The sequence below is a fragment of the Zalophus californianus genome, chromosome 1, assembly GCF_009762305.2.
Source record: "Zalophus californianus isolate mZalCal1 chromosome 1, mZalCal1.pri.v2, whole genome shotgun sequence".
Lineage (NCBI taxonomy): Eukaryota > Metazoa > Chordata > Mammalia > Carnivora > Otariidae > Zalophus > Zalophus californianus.
Genome location: NC_045595.1, coordinates 4,390,585 through 4,410,623, shown reverse-complemented (window position 1 = coordinate 4,410,623; position 20,039 = coordinate 4,390,585). Strand labels below are relative to the sequence as shown.

General features: G+C 47.3%; 1 protein-coding gene across 12 annotated transcripts in view; it reads left to right on the top strand.

Annotated features, from left to right (window-relative positions):
- The window catches only part of RFX2 (regulatory factor X2), a 94,740-nt gene that overhangs the window by 40,512 nt on the left and 34,189 nt on the right, over positions 1-20,039 (top strand). For 8 of the 12 annotated variants that reach the window (XM_027583641.2, XM_027583638.2, XM_027583639.2 and 5 more), the window contains exons 2-5: positions 9,695-9,807; positions 11,273-11,362; positions 13,381-13,460; positions 14,983-15,244. In XM_027583641.2, coding sequence (XP_027439442.1) covers positions 9,703-9,807; positions 11,273-11,362; positions 13,381-13,460; positions 14,983-15,244 — 537 coding nt within the window. In that variant the 5' untranslated portion in view covers positions 9,695-9,702. Of the gene's footprint in view, positions 1-9,694; positions 9,808-10,136; positions 10,210-11,272; positions 11,363-13,380; positions 13,461-14,982; positions 15,245-20,039 lie in introns of all 12 variants that reach the window. The other 4 variants (XM_027583642.2, XM_027583643.2, XM_027583646.2 and 1 more) reach the window with 3 other exon arrangements.

Genomic DNA, 20,039 nt, shown 5'->3' with positions numbered 1-20,039 from the left:
CTCTCCTGATTAGGGGCATTTGGGTTTTTGCACTTTTTGGCTGTTGTGAATAAAACTGCTGTAAACCTGGGTGTACAGGTTTTTTGGGTTTTTTTTTTTTTTTTTTTTTTGGAGATGTGTTTCCATATTTCCTGGATGAACACCTCGGTGAGGAATTCTGGGCTAAAAGGTGGGCTTAACTTTCTAGAAAACTGTCAAACCTTTTTTCTGACATGATTGTATCATTTTACATTCCCACAAGTGTGTGAGAGATACGATTTCTCCCTGTGCTTACAACATTGGTTGTTGCGAGACTTTTATTTTAGCCATTCTAGCAAGGGTTTACTGGTATCTCATTGTGGTTTTAATTTGCATTTCCCTAGTGACTAACACTGTTGAGCACCATTTCATATACTTGTTGGGCATCTGGGTATCTTTGTGAAGAGCCTGTTAAAGTCTTTTGCCCATTAGGTTGTCTTTTTATTATTCAATTGTAGGAGCTTTTTACATATTGTGGATAAAAGCCTTTTGTCAGGTACATGTTTTGCAAATATTTTTTGCAAAGCCCAGACCGTGGCTTACTGATTTGTGTGATGTTGTTAAGAAGTTTATTTATTTAGGGGCACCTGGGTGGCTCGGTCGGTTAAGCATCTACTTTTGGCTCAGGTTGTGATTCCAGAGTCCTGGGATCGAGCCCCGAGTCTGGCTTTCTGCTCAGCAGGGAGTCAGCATCTCCCTCTCCCTCTGCTTCTCCCCCTGCTTGTGCTCTCTCTCTCTTGTTCTGCTCCCTCTCTCAAATAAATGAATAAAATATTTGTTTATTTATTTATTTTTATTTTTTTTAAGTAATCTCTATACCTGACATGGGGCTCGAACTAATGACCCCAAGATCAAGAGTCACATGCTCCTCCAACTAAGACAGCCAGGCACCCCTGATTTGTGTTCTTGAAGTCTTTTAATGAACAGAAGTTTTCAGTTTTCACAAATCTAATTTATCGAGTTCTTTGGTCGTACTTATTACTTTCTGTATTCTGTCTAAGAAACTCTTGCCTATGCCCCTATGTTTTCTCCTAGAAGTTTTATAGTTTTAGTTATGTGTAAGTCTATGATCTAATTTAAAATCATTTTTGTGTGTGGTATAGGCTAGGGATTGAAGTTCATTTTTTTTCTTCTTCCCATGTGGATATATCATTTATTTAAACAACTTTCCTTTCTCTATTGAGTTGCTTTGACACCTTTGTCAAAAATCATTTGAGGAGGAAAGGAGCTGGGGCTTCATTAGGGAAAAAAAGCAGTTGAAAATGTAAGTATGGGTTATTAGTTTTATATTGCTGGCTTTGATTTATTAATATTTTGTATCATTTTTGCATACATGTTCATGAGAGACATTGTTCTAAATACTTCTCTTGTAATATCTTTATCAAGTTGTGGCATCAGGGTTTTGATGACCTCCTAAAATGAGTGAAGTATTCCTTTCTGTATTTTCTGATGAAATTTGTGTATTAATTCCTTTTTCAGTGTTTTATACATTTAACAGTGAAAGGCTCTGTGCCTGAAGTTTTCTTTGTGAAGAGGCTTTCAATAACATATTCAATTTCTTTGCTAATATGCCATTCACATTTTCTATTTCGTCTTGTGTCAGTTTTGGTATGTTGTGTTTTTCCCCCAAAAATGTTCATTTGATCTAAGTTGGTGAATTTATTGGCTAAAGCTGTTCATAAGCGTTCCTTATGATTTGGGGTTCTATAAGATTTGTAATGGTATATCTCATTTCATTTTTTATATTGGCAGTTTGGGGTTTTTTTTCTTTCTCTTATCAGTCTTTTATAGGGAGTTTTCAATCTTTTTTCTAAGACTTTATCTTTTTTATTTTTATTTTTATTTTTATTTTTATTTTAAGATTTTATTTATTTATGTGACACAGAGAGAGGGAGCGCACAAGCAGGCAGAGGGAGAAGCAGGCTCCTGGCTGAGCAAGGAGCCTAATGTGGGACCCGATCCCAGGACCCCGGGTTCACGACCTGAGCTGAAGGCAGACGCTTAACAACTGAGCCACCCAGGCGCCCCAGACTTTATCTTTTTTAGAGCAGTTTTAGGCTCACAGCAAAATTGAAAGGAAGTACAGAGATTTTCTGTGTACTCTCTGCCCTCACACATGCCTAGCGTCCCCCTTTATCAACATACCCCACCAGAATCGTTCATTTGTAGTTGAGACCTGCACTGACATGACACATCGTCATCACCCAAAGTCCATAACTGACATCAGGGTTCCCTCATAATGTTGTACATTCTCTGGGTTTGGACAGATGTATAATGACGTGTGTCCACCATTAATAGTATCACACTGAGTAATTTCTCTACCCGAAAAATCCTCTGTGCTCCACCGATTCATCCCTCCTTCCCCTTAAACCTCTGGCAACCACTGATCTTTTTACCGTCTCCATAGTTTTTCCTTTTCCAGAATTGTCATATTGTTAGAATCATACAGCACATATGGATTTACTTTTACCTAATAGTATGAATTTATGTTTCCTCCATGTCTTTTCGTGGCTTTTATAGTTCATTTCTTTCTCAAAGAAATTTCAGTTTGGGGGAAATTTTGGTTCTGTTCATTTTCTCCATGGTTTGTGCAGTTTTATTTCTTTTTTTATTATTATTATTTCCTTTTTTCTGCTTAAGTTTAATTTGCTTGTCTTTATATAGCTTCCTAAGGCTGAAAACTTAAATGATTGACTTTTAAACCATTCTTCCTAATTTGTTTATAAAGCTAAACATTTCCCTCTAAGCACTGCTTTAGATACATCCCTAAATTTTGATATATGGTGTTTTCATTATTATTCAGTTCAAAATATTTTCTAATTTCTTTTATGGTTTATTCTTTGCCTATGGGTTATTTTAGAGGTGTATCTTAAATTTTCTAAATATTTAGCATTTTTCTGGACATCTTACTGACCTCTAATTTATTCTCTTGTTGTCAAAATACATATATGCTCTGTATAATTCAGTCTTTTGAAACGTATTGAGACTTGTTTTGTGGCCCAGAATATGACCCATCTTAGTGAATATTCCTTGTACATTTGAAAAGAACGTGCAGGTTTGGGTTGTTGCGCTCTATAAATGTCAGACCACTGTGGTGGATAGTGTCACCCAGATAAATCCTTCCTGGTGTTTTTGTTTAGTTTCTATCAAAATTACTGAGAGAAGAGTGTCTAAAATCTCCAGCTGTGACTCTTTGTCTATTTGTTCCTTTAGTTTAGTACTGTTAATTTTTCCTTTGTGTATTTTGAAGCTATACTACTAGGTGCATACACCTTCTATAACGATTATGTCATTATCAATTTATCAGGATGGAATGTCCCTCCCTCATTATCTCTAGTCATGTTCCTTGTCTTGAAGGAATTTTGTCTCATTATTACAGCCACTCCAGCTTAATTAGAGTTTGCATGGTATATCTTTTTCCATTCTATTACTTTCCACCCATGTGTGCCTTTGTATTTAATCCATGTGTGCCTTTGTATTTAATGAGTGTTTCAGGGTGCCTTGGTGGCTCAGTCGGTTGAGCATCCAACTCTTGGTTTCAGTTCAGGTCATGATTTCAGGGTCATGGCATCGAGTCCCACATGGGGACTCTGTTCTAAGTGTGGAGTCTGCTTGGGATTCTCCCTTTCCCTCTCTCTCTGCCCTCTACCCCAGCACCCCCCACCCCGCTTGCATGCACTCCTCTCTCTTTCAAATCTCTTTTCAAATTTTATTTATTTCAAATAAATAAAATCTTTCAAAAAATTAAAAATAAAAAGAGGGTTTCTTTTAAAAAGGCAGCATATCATGGAATCTTGGTTTGTTTTTTTTTAATTGAAGTTGACCATTTCTGTCTTTTCATTCAAATGTTTAATCTTTTTACACTTAATGTAATTATTAATGTATCTGAATTAGGAAAGCCATTTTGCTATTTGTTTCATCTGGATTTTGTTCCTTTGTTCTTCATTAGCTGCCTTTTTTGAGGACAAATATGTTTAGCATTTCATTTACTTGTAACTTCGTTAATTTTTAAGCTATATATTTTGGGTTTTTTTTTTTTTTAGAGATTACCTTAGAGATTACATAACTTATCACAAATAAGACTACTACATGTTGTAAAATACAAGAACCTTGCATGTCTAATTCCATTTACCCCTCCCCATTCCTTTGTGCTATTATTGTTGCATAGATTACTGCTACATATGTTACAAAAACACACAATAGAGTGTTATAATTTTTTGTTAAATAGATGTATTTTAAAGAAATTAAGAGAAAAGAAGGGAAAAATACAGTCTTTTGTAATTACCCACATATTTCTAATTTCAAGTGATTTTTTTTTTAAGATTTTATTTATTTATTTGACAGAGACAGAGACAGAGAGAGCAGGAACACAAGCAGGGGGAGTGGGAGAGGGAGAAGCAGGCTTCCCGCGGAGCAGGGAGCCCGATGTGGGACCCGATCCCAGGACCCCGGGATCATGACCTGAGCCGAAGGCAGACACTCAACGACTGAGCCACCCAGGCGCCCTAATTTCAAGTGATCTTTATTCCTTCTTGTAGATCCAAGTTTACCGTCTGGTGTTAATTCCCTTCACCCTGAAGAACTTGCTTTTGTGTTTCTCATAGTGTAGGCCACAAAATTTCTCAAGTTTTGTTTACCATAAAATGTCTTTGTCCCACCTTTCTTTTAAGAATAGTTTTGCTGGATATGGAATTCTAGGTTGACAGCTTTCCCCCAGCACTTTAAATACGTCATCCCATTGTCTTCTGGTCACCATTGTCACTGATGGAAGTCAGTTATCCATGCTATTGTTCCTTTTAATATAATATGTAGTTTTTCTCTGGCTGCTTTCAAGATTTTCTTTTTCTTTTTTTAATTTTAGCAGTTTAAATATGACGCATCTAAGTTGGTTTCCTTTGCATTTATCATTCTTGGGCTTTGTTGAAATTCTTGGATCTGTAAGTTGATGTCTTTCACCAAATTTAAGAGATATATCTTTTTCCTCTCCCATTCTCTCCTTTTCTTTTGGGATTTCAGTGACATATATGTTAGATTGCATATTCTGTTCGTTTTTCTCCAGTTTTTCCCCTCTTAGTTCTTCAGATTGGGTTCCATTGATCTCTCTTCAAGTTCACTAACTCTTCCTTCTGCCATTTCTAATCAGCTGTTAAGTGTAGTTGGTGAAATTTCCATTTTAGTTATTGCACTTTTCAGCTACAGAATTTCTACTTGTTTTTTTAATAGTTTGTCCTCCCCCATTGAGATTCCTATATGTTCATTTATTGTGCATATCACTTCCTTTAAGTTCTTGGACATATTTTTAGGAGCTGCTTTATCTGTACCACCTGGATTCTCATGGTTCGGTTATAACTGACTCCTCCCTTCTTTTTCTTGAGCATGGGTCGTAGCTATTTCTTCTCCTAGTTCATGGTCTTTATTGGGTCCTGGATATCATGAATGCTATGTTGTAGAATTTCTGGATTCTGTTGTGTTCCTCCTGCTAGTGTTTATCTTGGCTAGACTCAAACCCTGCCCCTCATGCAAGTATATCTTTTTCAGCAGCAGCTGAAATCTCCTCTAAGTTTGTTCATCTTTGAGCTGCTGGTTTTTCTCCCAAACCCCTAGTGTCTTCCCCACACAAGTGTAGGTTAGTCAGTTGGCTAAAGATTTGGATAGACTCTTGGCAGATCTCGGGGCTTTCCCCCTCTGTGGCTCTCTCTCTTCCAGGACTTCCCCCTAATATTCTGAACTGTCTCCTCTCACACTTCAAGACAACCAGATTGCTGCTTTCTGCCACCTAAGCATTCATGGACCGGGGCATGCCCCTGGCAAAAATTCAGAATCACTGGTCTGACTGTGACAGAGGTCTTTCAAGGTTGGACTCCCGGGCAATGTCTGCCTGCTTTGATCACCCCCCAATGTCTTTAAATAGGTGTGTGTGTGGGTGTGTGTGTGTAAGTGTTGTGTGTTTTAATATTTTGTCGAGATTTTTTAACTGTTATCTGCAGGAGGGTTAGTCCATCCAATCTGCTCCACCATTACTGAAAGCCAGTGCTGTTGCATACCTCTTAATAAACAATTTTCTTAAAAACCTTAACTTTGATGTGTTAGGAGTCCTTGATTAACAGACCCAAATAAAAAGAAATTCAGAGAAACAAAATTCAGGAAACTGGACCAGCTTATATGCAACGTATGACCTTGGTTATCTTAGATGGGTAGGGAAGGATTTCATGCCCTCGACATACTGGAGCAGCCAGGCTGGCCCACATGGTGTCTGTCATCTGTCTGTCTGATGCTAACATTAAGGGATGTGTTCAGGGGGAGTAGAACAGTCAGTCTCAAAAGGTCATTACATTTCCCAGAATAGTCCTACACATCCTTAAAATAACGAGGTAGACTGTAAATGTCCTGGAACTTTATATAGACTCTCACTATCTGAAACACTATATATCATTTTGTATAATTCGGTATGGGCTGTAATACTAAGGAGACACTGAAGTATTTATTCATTTGATAAATATTTATCAACTGCCCAGGTTGTGCACAGCACTGAAGCACTACCCAGAAGCCATTGCATGGGATGCTTTTGTCCCAGCTGTGCTGCTCATAATATGGATCCCTGCATGAGTTCCCGGGGGCTACCGTTCTAAGTACCACAGACTGGGTGGCTTGGAACAACTGAAACTTGTCCTCTCACAGTTCTGGAGACCAGAAGGTGTCGGCGGGCTGTGCTACCTCTAGGGAAGGATCCTTTCTGCCTCCTCCGGTTTCTGGTGGCCCCACCCATCTTGGCTTCCTTGGCATGTTGCTGCATCCCACCTTTCTGCTTCCATCATCACATGGCCTTCTTCCCTGCGTGTCCCATTCTGTCTGTAACAAGAACATAGTCCTTGGATTTCGGGGCCACCCTACTCCAGTATGACCTCTTCTTGATCCTTACCTTGATTATGTCTGCGAAGACACTCTTTCCAGAGAAGGTCACATTCAGAGATTCTGAGTGGCCATGAGTTTTGGGGGTCACTGTTCCACCCACTACAACTCCCCAGAGTGACTTGTCCCTTGTGCCCAAACTCCTGTCTTCAGTTTCAAGGGCTGTAACTGGCTCCTGAGTTTCCAGGATTTGGCGATTTTATTTGTGACTTTTATAACCTTCAGGAGCACTGCTGTCATTTCAGACCAGATGATAATTCCATTTGTCTTTAAATGCCGGCAGCTTCATCCTCCTCTGACAGTTTGGGTCATCCCTTGTGGCGCCTCCAGTTCTGTCATGTTGGGGAGATGTGGCCACAAGGACTCCGCACTGGATCCAGGGCCCCTGGACCTCAAGGTTTTGATCCAGACAGTGACATTTTTCTACCCATCTTCCAAACCCACATCACTTCAGCAAACCCAAATTATACTAACCAAGGACCAGCAGCTATGGTCTACAGGCCAAACCTGGCCTGTCACCTTTTCTTTTTTCTAAATGAAGTCTTATTAGAACACAACCAGGATCATTCTGTGTGTGTGTGTGTGTGTGTGTGTGTGTGTGTGTGTGTGTGTGAGCGAGCCACTCTTGTGCCAGGACAGCAAAGTCTAGTAGTTGTAATAGGACCAGATGTACCCAAAAGTCTCTGGTCCTTGGCAGAAAAGCTTTGGCGACCCTTGGCCTAAACACCGTGCACTAAACAGTGTGACAAACAGCACATGGCAAACAGTGTGTTAAACTAGGAAACACATTCGTGTGAAAACCTGGCATGATCTTGAATAACTTGCATTCTGGAAGTTGCATTCTGGCCACAGTGAGCCAAGCATGGGCTCGCTGTCGAGCCTCACGCTCTCACGGGCTCCCCTGGTTTTAATAAGACTTAGACTTTGGAGCACAATTATTTCTGCCTGTGAACAAGGAACTGGCCTCTGAGTCAGCTTTCCCACTCTGTGACCAGTGGATTCTCTCCACAAAGAGCCCTAGTCCAGCGATTTCCTCCCACTACCACCGAAGTGACCCACTTCCTGGCTTCAGATTGGAAAAAAGTGGTGTGTGGGGTGCAGATGACTGGTTCCAACATTGGGGAAAATTGTAAATAAGACCTCGATTAAGCAACTTCCTACAGAATAATTCCAAAGGTCAGGGAATTATCAGAAAGGCAGAGAGTTGGAGACCCAGAAAATATACATTGGAAATTCTCCATCTCCTCCTTCCCTAAAAGAGAAGAAAGTAGGGGATGCCAGTCCCCGCGTGGCTCTGAGGACATCTAGTGGTAAGGACTGAGTCCGGGAACCGGGAACCCACCACAGGCACAGGCAACACATCCACAGTTCCATCCAGTGGCTCTCATGGTACCAAAGGCTTTGGGAGAGGAATGGGCTGAGTCCTAGAATATTCCTCATCGGTGAAGATGGGGTTAAGCCAACACTCAGAGATAAACACCCACACGCTGCTCTCTGCTTTCTTCCCTCGTTGTGAGAGGTGGGAGTTCCTGGGCTGGGGAAGCATATGTAAACTTCTGGCAGTCCGTCCTGGGCACTGCAGTGTGTGGTGTGCGCCGTGCTGCTCAGGCCTCCCCATGAAGCAGAAGTGGGGAGACTCCACTTGACAGTTGGGGGGACGTGCACAGGACGGGGGTGCACCTGCCCACAGAGCCACCCACTCTCTGCAGTTCGCATATTTAACAGCTTCTCAAATGCCAAGAGCAGCCGGTTCTTAAAGAGTGAAGACCGTTTGCCCTTGAGCATTTTCATGGAATGATTTTTTTGTATCATCTGCCGCGCTGTCCTGGTATGAAGTGAGTCTTTTTTGGGGCACCTGAGTGGCTCAGTCATGATCTCAGTGTCCTTGAATCGAGCACTGTATCAGGCTCGCTGCTCAGCAGGGAGTCCGCTTCACCCTCTCCCTCTGCCACGCCCCCTGCTTTTGCTCTCTCACTCTCTCTCAAATAAATAAATAAAATCTTTAAAAAAATGAAATGAGTCTTTCTATATAGAATTTTTAAACTACCTATTTGAAAGATATATGCATCTGGTGGCAAAGAAATACACTTTTATGCTTTCTCATAGGCAAGGGTCTCTGGGAACAGAAGGCAGCGCTCCTATCCAGCCCAAGATAAAATGCTTCTTTACTTCCACTGTGTATCGCCTTTTTCCTCCCTTGGACAGTGTCTGGAGATATTTTTGGTTGTCATGACGGCGGGGCAGGGCGGGGAGAGCGGCGCTCTGGGCATCTAATGAGCAGAGGTCAGGGATGCCGGGGTCCACATGAAGAACGATCCGGCCCTGGCGGTCCCCAGTGCTGAGGGGGAAAAAAGCCCTGCTCTAGGAGAACGCCCTTGTCGTTTGGGGTACAGTATCTCCCCAGATGGCAGGCATCCATCAAGAGCTTGTGATTTGCTGGATAAAGGAGTAAACAGTTGTCTGAGCGCTGGGAAGTCGTTCAGCCGGATCAGCCTGGCCAGGGGAGAAGGAGTTAGTTGTCCCAGCCTGCCATTGAGAAGTGCCTGCAGAGCCGAGTTTTGGTTTTATATTGGGAAAAGCATTTCCTGCCCCACCCCCTCTCTTTCTAGGAGCAGCTGGGCCCCCTGTTTCCCTGTCCTCCTTATACATTTGAATTTTGAAGACTAGGTAATAACCACTCACCAATCTTGTGCGTGTCTGACGTTGCCTCTTGGGGTTTCGTGATGGCAACCCTGCTCCACTCAATCTCTCTCCCGCCTTTCTTTAGAACTGAGCATGCAGAATTCAGAGGGTGGATCCGATTCGCCAGCTTCTGTGACTCTGTGTCCCTCAGCGGCAGCCCAGGCCCCCGCGGCCCCGCCAGTACCAGCCTCCCCGCAGGTAACAGACCAGCCCGCCTGCTGCTCAGGGAAAACCTGCGTGGCCGGTGCAGGGGCGGGAGGCACATCCTCTTAGGTTTTGAAAAACACCTGAGTCAGCAGAGAGAGGTTTCCCAAATTAACATGTCAGTCGCTATTTGTTGAAAAGGTCCCACCAAGGACTCAAGGATACAAACACGAAAAGAAACCAACTTAGTCTCTTCCTCTCGTTTAATGGAAGTTTCCTCGTACCTGGGAATTAACCCTTTTACCCAGGAAGACTTTATGGATAAGGCAAAAGATCAGTTAGAATTCTAGCATTAGAACGGATATATTCTTTAAAATTTGCAGACTTTCCACATGAAGGCTCCTGACTTCCAGGTTTCTGCCGTGGATGGAAATACACCGTAGACGCAAACATAAAGTTAGTGACGTAAGACCACACAAAGCCGAGGCAGTGGAACAGACGAAGCTTGGAGGCGTGTGCAGTGGCCCACCGTGGCTGTGTGACCCGCCACGAGCACGATTCCAGAAGTTAGAAGCATGACAGAATTGATGAAGCTGAAAACGCCCCTTCATTCAGCAAAAACAAAAAGGCAGACCTCGGAGAGGTTTATTCATTTTAGAAAGGACAATCAGACTTGTTTAGCTTCTATTTCTTGCAAATATAGCAGCCCCCGCGTGGGCCTTGCAAGCCTCTCTCAGGGTGCCAAGGGGGTATGATCAGATTCAGTGGTAGCCTAATTGATTCGTGTCCCTGCCCGCTTGAAGCTGACCCTTCAGCCCTCCATCCCCTGGCTGTCTGGTGCCAGGGGCCCACCTCCAGGGGCGCACCATGGCCACGGCGTCCCTCCCCAGTTCCAGGCCTTCCATCCTTGCTAGAGATGCATCCAGTCCCCCCAGGTGTCTCTTCTGTTCCTCACGCAGACTTCCTGCTGCTTACTTGGGGCACTCCCTTTCTGGAAAGCTACAAGCACTCATGCGCACGGGCCACCCTGCCTTCCCTCAACAGTGGGTGCCTCGCCCCTTGCCAGGGAGAGGCATTCCTGCTGCCTCACTTAGCCAGGTGTGCGCCTCACGCTTCACCTCCCCGCCCTGCACCCTCCGGCCCAACTTTCCACCACGGCGGCCACGTTCTGCCACCAGCCCCAGCTTGGTGCCAGGGACGGGGGAAGGTGGTGTGGACAGCTGTCTGGAGGGTCCTTCTTTTCACCCGGCCTCTCAGCTTGGTGCCAGGGACAGCCCGCATCACCTTGCAGAACAGACCCCGGGGAAGGAGAGCTGCGGGGGCAGGTGGAGGTGCGTGTGCGCGTGCACGCGAACGAGTGTGTGTGTGTGCTTGCACCGTCCTGTCTTCCTGTCAGTCCTGCTTATGTTTCTGTGAGGTGACAGTGGAGGAGGTAGCGGTGCTCTGGTTGTAATCTGTGTTTGTTTTAAGGGCTAAACTCTGACTAAAGTCTAAACGTCCTTCTCTCCTTCCCTTTTAGAGGGTGTTGGTCCAGGCAGCGGGCTCGGCTCCCAAAGGAGCCCAGATGCAGCCAATCTCCCTCCCCAGGGTCCAGCAGGTGCCACAGCAGGTAACCACAGCACAGGGGACATGGGACACGTTAGCCCTTAGCGATCTGGAGCCCTCTCTGAACGAGGCATCCTTTCCTGTTGTTGCTGTTCCTTTGTCTTTAATATCTTCAGTTCTCGACCAGAAGGTTCTTTCGGAAGCTATGTTTAAAAAAAAAAAAGAATCTTACTGCAGAGAGTTTGCAACAGGCCAAGAAAGCTGACGATCTTTCATTCATCCAGAAATTCAGCATTCGGGGTGCAAGCCAGCACCTCGATAGAGCACTGGGCTACCAAGGTAGACACACAGATGGAGAAGCCCAGTTTCTGGGTTGAAGGAACGCTGAACTTGCTGGGGAAGCAAGTGCCGTACCCTCAGACCAATGCCATGACCCAGGAAGTGCTTCTTGTGAAATCCAGTGATCCCGGAACAGAGCTTCAGAGCGAGGGCTCCCCAGCCACACAGCTGCACAGATCAGCAGCTCGGACAGAGCCCAGGTGACCTAGAGCAGCAGAGGGCAGACCTTTTCTGGAAGAAGCCAAACAGCACATGTTTCGGCTTGGCGGGCTAGCGGCCCCTGACATCACTGCTGAACTCTGCCTCTGTCTTGAGAAAGCAGCTGTGGATGGAAGTGGCAGGGCGTGGCTGTGTGCCCGGAAAACTTTATTTGCAGAAAGAGGCAGGCCAGATTTGGCCCGAGGGCTGGAGTTTGCGCACTTGAGCTCTGTAACATGCTAAATTAAAATCAGTGCAGTTTCTAGGAACCGGAACAGACGGCACACCCCTCTCCCCAGGGGGTTCCGGCTTAGATTGCTGGTGTGTTTAGAGGCGCTTGTCTGGAGGCAACTGAGGCAGGTTTCGGGGTCATGGGAGAGAAGCAAAGGCTTCTGGCAGGCCCAGCAGGGAACCAGCGGTTCTGTCTCAGCTCCTTGAGGGAGACGCGAGCAGTGTCGTGATTCCAGAAGCTTCCTCTCTGTGGGGCTGGGCCTGCCCCAGCCTTTCTCTCTGGGCAGCTTGGACTTGCAGAGTGACTTCTGCGTCTCCCCCAGTCCCCTAAGGCACAGCCCACCCCCAGCATGTTAGTCCCCAGAACCTTTTCGGGCATGCTCACTATTCCAGGGGCTTGTGTGTGTGCATCATGCACCACGTTGGGTTGTCCTAGGAGGTGGGAATCAGCCCATCCTGCCGCTCCACGAAAAGGCTTAAAGAGAGGCCACGATGAAACCCAGCCCCTGATTCTCTTACCCCAAAAGGAGGTTGGATGAGGCGTCCTTTAAGTTTCCCTCTGTGGTGAGGGTGTAAGGTTCTGCGCGCAGAGCTCGGGCTTCCACCACCCGAGCCAGCACCCCTGTCTGCTGAGGTGCTGAACTGACATGGCCACAGGTGAAGGCAGGGCGTGGCGGGCCGAGGCTGGGGGCTTCCCAGTGCCCCTCTCCACCTCCCACTCCATTCTGCTCAGACTGAAGGTCTCCTTGGTGTGCCTCTCAGGACCCCCGCCCCTCTGGGGAGGGGTGCCAGGGCCACCCAAAGGGGACATCAGGGAGGCCATGAAGAGTATGACCAGCTCGAGCCCTCTGCCCTACAGGGGGTGAGGGGTGTCCGACCCCCCCCACCCAGGGTCACGTTCTGTCCACAGCTCTGGCTTCTCCTGTCCAGCCGGACCCACCCCTCTGTCTAGTGGCTGGCGGGTGGCAGGGACCGACCGACCCAGCTCTGCTCTGCAGCTTTGCTCCGAGCTCCGAGCTGGGTTCCCCCCGACCCACCACAGAATGGGGGCCGCCCACCTAGCTCCCCTCGGGCTCCGCAGCAGAAACGAGCTGCCGCGCACAGAAAATGCAGCAGAGCTGTGGATCGGGAGCAGCTCCATTCCTGTGGGGCCTTTTGGTGACCAGTTCTCCTAGTTTCTTGGTAGAAGCGCCAGCTGGGGCGGGAAATCTGACACGTAGGAGTCAATGTTCACAAAAGGCACGAGAGGACGCGCCCAGTCGGCCCCTCCGGGAGCCCGCCGTGCCTCACGCCAGGTACCTGCTGTCGTTCCAGGTGCAGCCCGTGCAGCATGTGTACCCCCCGCAGGTGCAGTACGTGGAAGGCGGAGACGCCGTCTACACGAATGGAGCCTTGTACGTGGGTTGCCTCTCCCCTCGGAAGGGCCCTCCTTGCAGACAAGCAAGGGCCGTGTCCGGAACCTTCTCTCACGACTCCCCCCACGCCTTCCCATTTGGGGCTGTGTGTGTGGAAACTTCTCCTCCTCCTCCTTTGGGTGATGTTGGAACTGTTACAACAGTTCTAGGACATCAGAGCCCTGTGGAGATTTCAGAAATCACAGGCCTTTGCAGTTCTCACTGCCAGAAAAGGCGGCCTTTCCAACAAAGCAGAACGCGAAACAAAACCCCAGTCCAGCTTTTAAGTCTGAAGATTCAGTCTTCACAATCCAGACACCATTTCTGTCTCTACCTTCTCATCCTTGCCTACGTCCACCTCTGGCTCTTTATGATGTTGCTAAAACTTGATTTTCCATTTGTCAAGAACTTCTAGAGCATTCTGCCTTCGAACTATGTGGTGTTTGGAGCAGAAAATGATACATTTCCCATGAAGCGCATTGTGCTCAAGACGCGAGCCCTTTGGTTCGTTTGATTTCCACGACCTCCTTCCAGAAGTTCAGGGATGGGGCGTGAGGGTTGGCCATGGTGATGGCCGGCGCTGTGCGAGTCTCTGCAGCACAGCCCTGAGGCGAGCCAGAGACATACAGACGCACGTCAGTGCCTGGACAGCCCAGGAAATCTGAGCGAGGTCTGTAGGTCGCCCCAGCGTCAACATCCTGAGCTTCATCTTGTGCTACAGTTAAATCGGCTGTCACCCCGGGAGGCGGGACAGGGGTGCAGGCCTCCCGGAGGCCAGTCGGAGGGGCCTCGATGCCACCCAGAGGGAAGCTCTCGAGACACACCACTAAGCTTCGGGCACCGCCTTTTACTGGGGCCAGCTCTACACGAGCGAGCAGAACCTAAAAATTTGAGTCGCAAACCACAGGGTGAATCATTCAATCCAAATGGTGAAGGAATATCAGACGAATTCTTGGTATCGCTTAGAAATTCTTTTTATTAGGCAATTTCATTTCACAAACACTTTCTGTTTTGAAAGAATCACAGACTCTCAGGCAGTTGCAGACTTAGGACCGAGTCCTGTGTGCCCTTTGCCCTGCTTCCCCCAGCGGTGACATCTTCTGTGACCGTGGCACAATACCAGGAGATTGGCATTGGGATGGACTGTCAGCTAGCCCGCGGGCCTAATTCACACTTAGCAGCCTACTTGCCATCGCGTGCGTGCGTGCGTGTGTGGTTTAGGCCATTTTACCCCGTGTGCAGATGGCACATAACTGCAATAAGATACAGAATCGTTCCGTCCCCTCAAAGGAGCTCCCCCATGCAACCCCTTTACACACGTAGAATTTTTCAGCGATAGTTTCAGTGAGTCATCCCATGACCCTTAATATTTCCAGAAATGATTACTTTGAACTTTGCACTGCCCTGACATCTCATGTCTGAATGACCCCGTGTGCTTGGTGTCAAGGGGCTCCAGCTTTAATGTGAAGTCTTGCTGGATTCCCGTGGAGACTCAGACGAGGCCCTTCTCTCTTCCTGACAGACGGACGGCCTATGCCTACAACCCTGAGCCTCAGATGTACGCCCCCAGCAGCGCAGCTTCTTACTTCGAGGCCCCGGGCGGCGCCCAGGTGACCGTGGCAGGCTCCTCCCCGCCAACGGTCCCCTCCCACAGCATGGTGGGCATCACCATGGATGTCGGGGGGAGCCCTATTGTCTCCAGCGCGGGAGCCTATCTCATCCACGGGGGGATGGACAGCACCAGACACTCCCTGGCCCACACCTCCCGCTCATCGCCAGCTACGGTATGTACGAGGCTCTCGGGGGCAGCAGGGTAGACCCTGAATAGACCCCCCTCAGCGGCAGGGATGCTGAGTGGAAGGCAGCCTGGGGTGCTGGAGCCGGAGCCCTGCCACCTGGAAGGGCGTGTGATCCGAGGCAAGTGTCCACCCCTGGGAACCAGGTACTCTGTGGTAGACAGAGAGGGCAGAAGGCCCCTCCCGGGCTGCTGTGGAAATGGCGTCTGAGCCCAGCATCACCGTGCTGGGGGGGACCCCCACCGTTGGCGTCGCTCTCCCGGAGGCCCCGGGCCCATCCATCCGTGTGACCGCTGGAGCGAACTAGGCACGGGGCAGTCCCACTTGGGAACTGCACCCACTCATTGCCGCCATGCCCCTGTCCCAGACAGTTCCCGACCTGCTTTAAAACTGTGTCTGCTCTTAAAGTCTGTTTTCCGTGCTTACTTTTATTTCATTTGGAAAATTAACACAGAGTAAAACTGACCCATTTTGGTGTGCAGCCCTGAGGTTTGATGCAACGACCTCGTGTCACTGTGGCCACGGTGAGGGTGCAGAGCGGCTCCTCACCCTAAAATCTCCCTCCTCCCATGACCCACAGCCCCTGGCAACTCTGATCAGTCGTCTGTCACTCTAGTTTTGTCTTTTCGGGAGCGTCGTATACACAGAACATACAGTCGGTGACCCTCTGAGGCCGCCTCTTTCACTCGCTGTGGTGCCTTTGAGACCCATTCGTGTTGTCACGTGAATCGGTACTTGCTTCTTCTTTGCTCCTGGGTAGGGTTCCGCCATACCACAGCTCCTCCATCCAGTCACCATTTGAGGGCCATTAGGGCAGTTTCCAGTTTTTGGTGATTATGAATAAAGCCTCTGTAAGTACTCACATACAGGTTTTTGTATGGACATATGTTTTCCTTTCTTTTGGATCAATACGTACAAGCAGGATTGCTGGTTCACACGGTAAGTGTATGTTTAACATTATGGAGCACCACCAACAGTTTTCCCAAGTGGTTGTATGGTTTTGCGTCTCCCCCCGTCCCCCAGTGATGTATGAGTCCCTGTGTCCCACCTCGTCACCAGCACTTGGTGTTGTCAACCATTCTTCATTTTCGACGTTCTGATGGGTGTGTAGTGGTATCTCGCTGTGGTTGTGATTGGTGTTTTCTTGATTGCTAATGATGTGCTTGTTTGCCTTTCATTATATGCTCTTCGGTGACCTCTTGGTTCAAGTCACTTGCCTGTTTTTTAACTGGATTGTTTGTTTGCTTACTGTTGAGTTTTGAGAGTTCTTTATATATCCTGGATACCAGTCCCCTGTCAGATATGTGACTTGCAAATATGTTCACCCAGTCTTTAGAGTGTCTTTTCATCCAAAATTGTGTAGAGTGTTTCCTCTCATTTCACCGCTGTGTTGGCGATTTACATATTTTTAGAATTTTCTATATAAATTTTAGGTCGTTCTATCTATATCTACAAAAAATTCATAGTAAGATTTTGATTAAGCAGCCTTAGACCTATAGATCAATTTGGGGAGACCTGACGTCTTTCCTATGTCGGGTCTTCCTATCCATGAACATAGTATGTTTTTTTTTCCATTTATTTAGATCTTCTTTGATTTCTATCATCAGCATTTTGTAATTTTTAGCATGCAAATTCTGTATGTATTTTGTTAGATTTATGCCTTAATATTTTATGTTTCTGGAGCTATTATAAGTGGTATTGATCTTTAACTTCATTTTCCAGCTGTTGATTTTTGGCTGTCAGCCTTGCATCCTGCAGCCTTACTGAACTCACTTGTAAGAGCTGCAAGAGTTTTACTGTCTGCAAATAGGAACAATTTTATTTTTCCCTTTCCAATCTGGATGACTTTTATTCATTTTTCTTGTCTTTTTGCACTATCTAGGACTTCCAGTACAGTGTTGAACAGGAGTGGCAAGAGTGGACATCCGTGCTTTGTTCCCAATCTTAGGGGAAAATCTTCAGTCTTTCACTGCTAAGTGTGATGTTGGCTGTAGGTTTTCTTAGATGCCCTTTTTCAGGTTGAGGAAATTCCCCTCTATCCCTCGTTTTCTTCAAGTCTTTATCATAAATGAATATTTTTATTTTTTTATTATTTTTTAAGATTTTATTTACTTATTTGACAGAGAGAGACACAGTGAGAGAGGGAACACAAGCAGGGGGAGTGGGAGAGGGAGAAGCAGGCTTCCTGCGGAGCAGGGAGACCGATGCGGGGCTCGATCCCAGGACCCCGAGATCACGACCCGAGCCGAAGGCAGACGCCTAACGACTGAGCCACCCAGGAGCCCCATAAATGAATATTAATTTTTATCAAATGCTTTTTCTTCATTGATATGATCATGAGTTTTTTTCTTCTGTAGACTGTTACTGTGATGGATTACATTGGTTGATTGTCAATTAGAAAATAATTTCGTCTTTTGGTGTGGGGCTAATAATCTCCTGAAACAGAAGATGATGGTCTTGCCTCATCCCTGCCTTTGGTCCTGATGTGCTTTGGGGTCACCTGACATCAGAGAGCCCCCACCCCCACCGGGTCTCTCTGTCCTCTATGTCCAGAGTGCTCCCCCAGGACCCAGTTCTGTGGGCAGGGTGGGGAGAAGTCATTTGCTCTCCAGAGGCCGTAACGCGTGGGGCAGTGCCTGGTGTACCAGCCTGCACCTCGCCTCACTCAGTCTCTGCAACCCACCGGGGCCTGGGCAGCCACAGGCAACCACACATGTCCTCCCTTGGATGACTGGCCGAATGGACGTGAGCTTCAAGCTGGTATCGAGAAAGCATTCCTCACAGACTACATACATTTACCTGTCACAAACACAGCAGGTTCAATGTTAGCAAATTGCATCAGTGCATAATAGCAGCATGTACTAGGATCACAGGTCACAGACCTCCTGAGAAACCACAATGTTCTCTATGGTGCATACTATCCTGTTGCAAAGAAAGGTGCAGCCCAGACCCCGGGCAACCCGGCTACTGTGGTTTGTCATCTGAGTTGCTTCAGAAGAATCATGTTTTCATATCCATTGGGAATCCATGAATGGGCTGTGTTTACACCCCTCTCCGTGCAAGCCCAGGAGTGATCATCTCAGAAGGCGGTCTGATTCCCGACCCTGCCCGCACGGTGGTCTGTCGACTTGCTTTGGCATGGGAACATCTCCCACACATGCCGCAGAGATCTGCAGAGTTTTCCAGGAGCTGAGAACAAGAACAGCCTTGAGACTGCCCCAGAACTAAAACAGGGCTCCGGCATCCGACACTTGAGGCCTCCAGCTTTTCCTGTCAAGAGTTTTGGGACTTTTAGTCGGTTCTGAAAGCAGTGTGAAGACCAGAGGGAATCACCCGTACAGCCTCAGTGAGAGGTTTCAGACTTCTGGGGGCAGATTTTCTTGAGTCTTTATTTCATCAGTATTACATAAATCTTAAAACTGAATGGCCCACATGAGGAGTTTTGGATAAAACCTTTTGCTGTGGTGCTTTTATTAACCACACAGAGCACAGGCTCTAAACCCAGAGGCTTGCTCTTGCGGTTTCCGCCTAGGATTTGCCCTTTGGGTTGTGTCGAGGGGAGGCTGGGGGCTCTCGGGCTGCACCAGGTAGAGACCCTGCCACCCCAGGCTGCAAGAGGCCATGCCATGTAGACAGGGGGCCCCCACGGGCCACACAGCGGGGACTGAGGAAGACAAATGTTCTAACCAATTTTTACAATAATAAAAATACATGATTCCTGCCCATGGGGAGACATGCCATTGCAGTGGTTCATCAGGGCCTCTAGGTCTAGCCCAAATGAAGGATAAGCTGACCCAGGGGTCAGGTTCCCCCTCTGAGTGGCGTCTTTGTGAACTCTTCATTTCCAGGAAATTGGAGTCCTAGCTCATCGGTAGTGGTGGCCCTGGCTATGCAGCTCACGCAGAGATCAGGACAGTGTCTGCCCTGGCGACTCCGCTCGGGATGGCCATGCACCATCAGCACGTGCTGCGCTGAAGCCAGAGGGGTGAGGAGTGAAGTCACCTCGTAGAACAGCGGCGAGTGAGTTCTGAGCTTTCTCGGGCTGCATTCCACTACCTAAAGAGCTTGCATCAGCTTCGTGGCACCTGATGTGACTTTCAAATATGCCTAGGACTGCACCATCGATTTCTTCCTCCACCAGATAAAGAAAAACCCTCATGTGTTGGGTTTGAGAAGCCAGAGTGTCAGCAGCCCAGCCCCTTGGGACACTTTGAGTCTTCTTCGAAAATCCTGAGATCTGGTTCCCGATATTAAAAGTCACAATATAGGGCTCTGGACTGATGGATTCAAGTTCTACAACATATATCCTGGAGATATGTGACTTGAAATCACAGGTATTTCTTTACTGGCGTTATCAGAAACTCAGCTCCTGCTTTCAACACATAAGGAGCATCTTGCCCCTGACCACCAGCACACGTGGGTTCAGAAAAGCCACATCTTGTAGTCACTATCCAGCTCATTAGCACCGAGTCAAGCCGGGGAAACTGTGAATGGACCGTCTGTGGCTCCCTGTGTGTGGCCTGGCTTCCCACACGTGCCCTTCCAATCTCATGGCCACTCTTCCAGGTGGCCCACAGGGCGGTGTGCCACCCACACAGGTCAGAGTTCACAATGGATCATCAACCGCGAAACGTGTCTTCTCTGTAGCCTGCATTTCCAGTGAAGATGCAGAAAATCTCGACTGTACTATGACCTCACACATGTGCCAAGCATTTGCTAGAAGCTTCCTCATCCTCTGCACATCAGAGCTTTTGTCCAACTGTCAGAGCAAAAACTTTGCAAG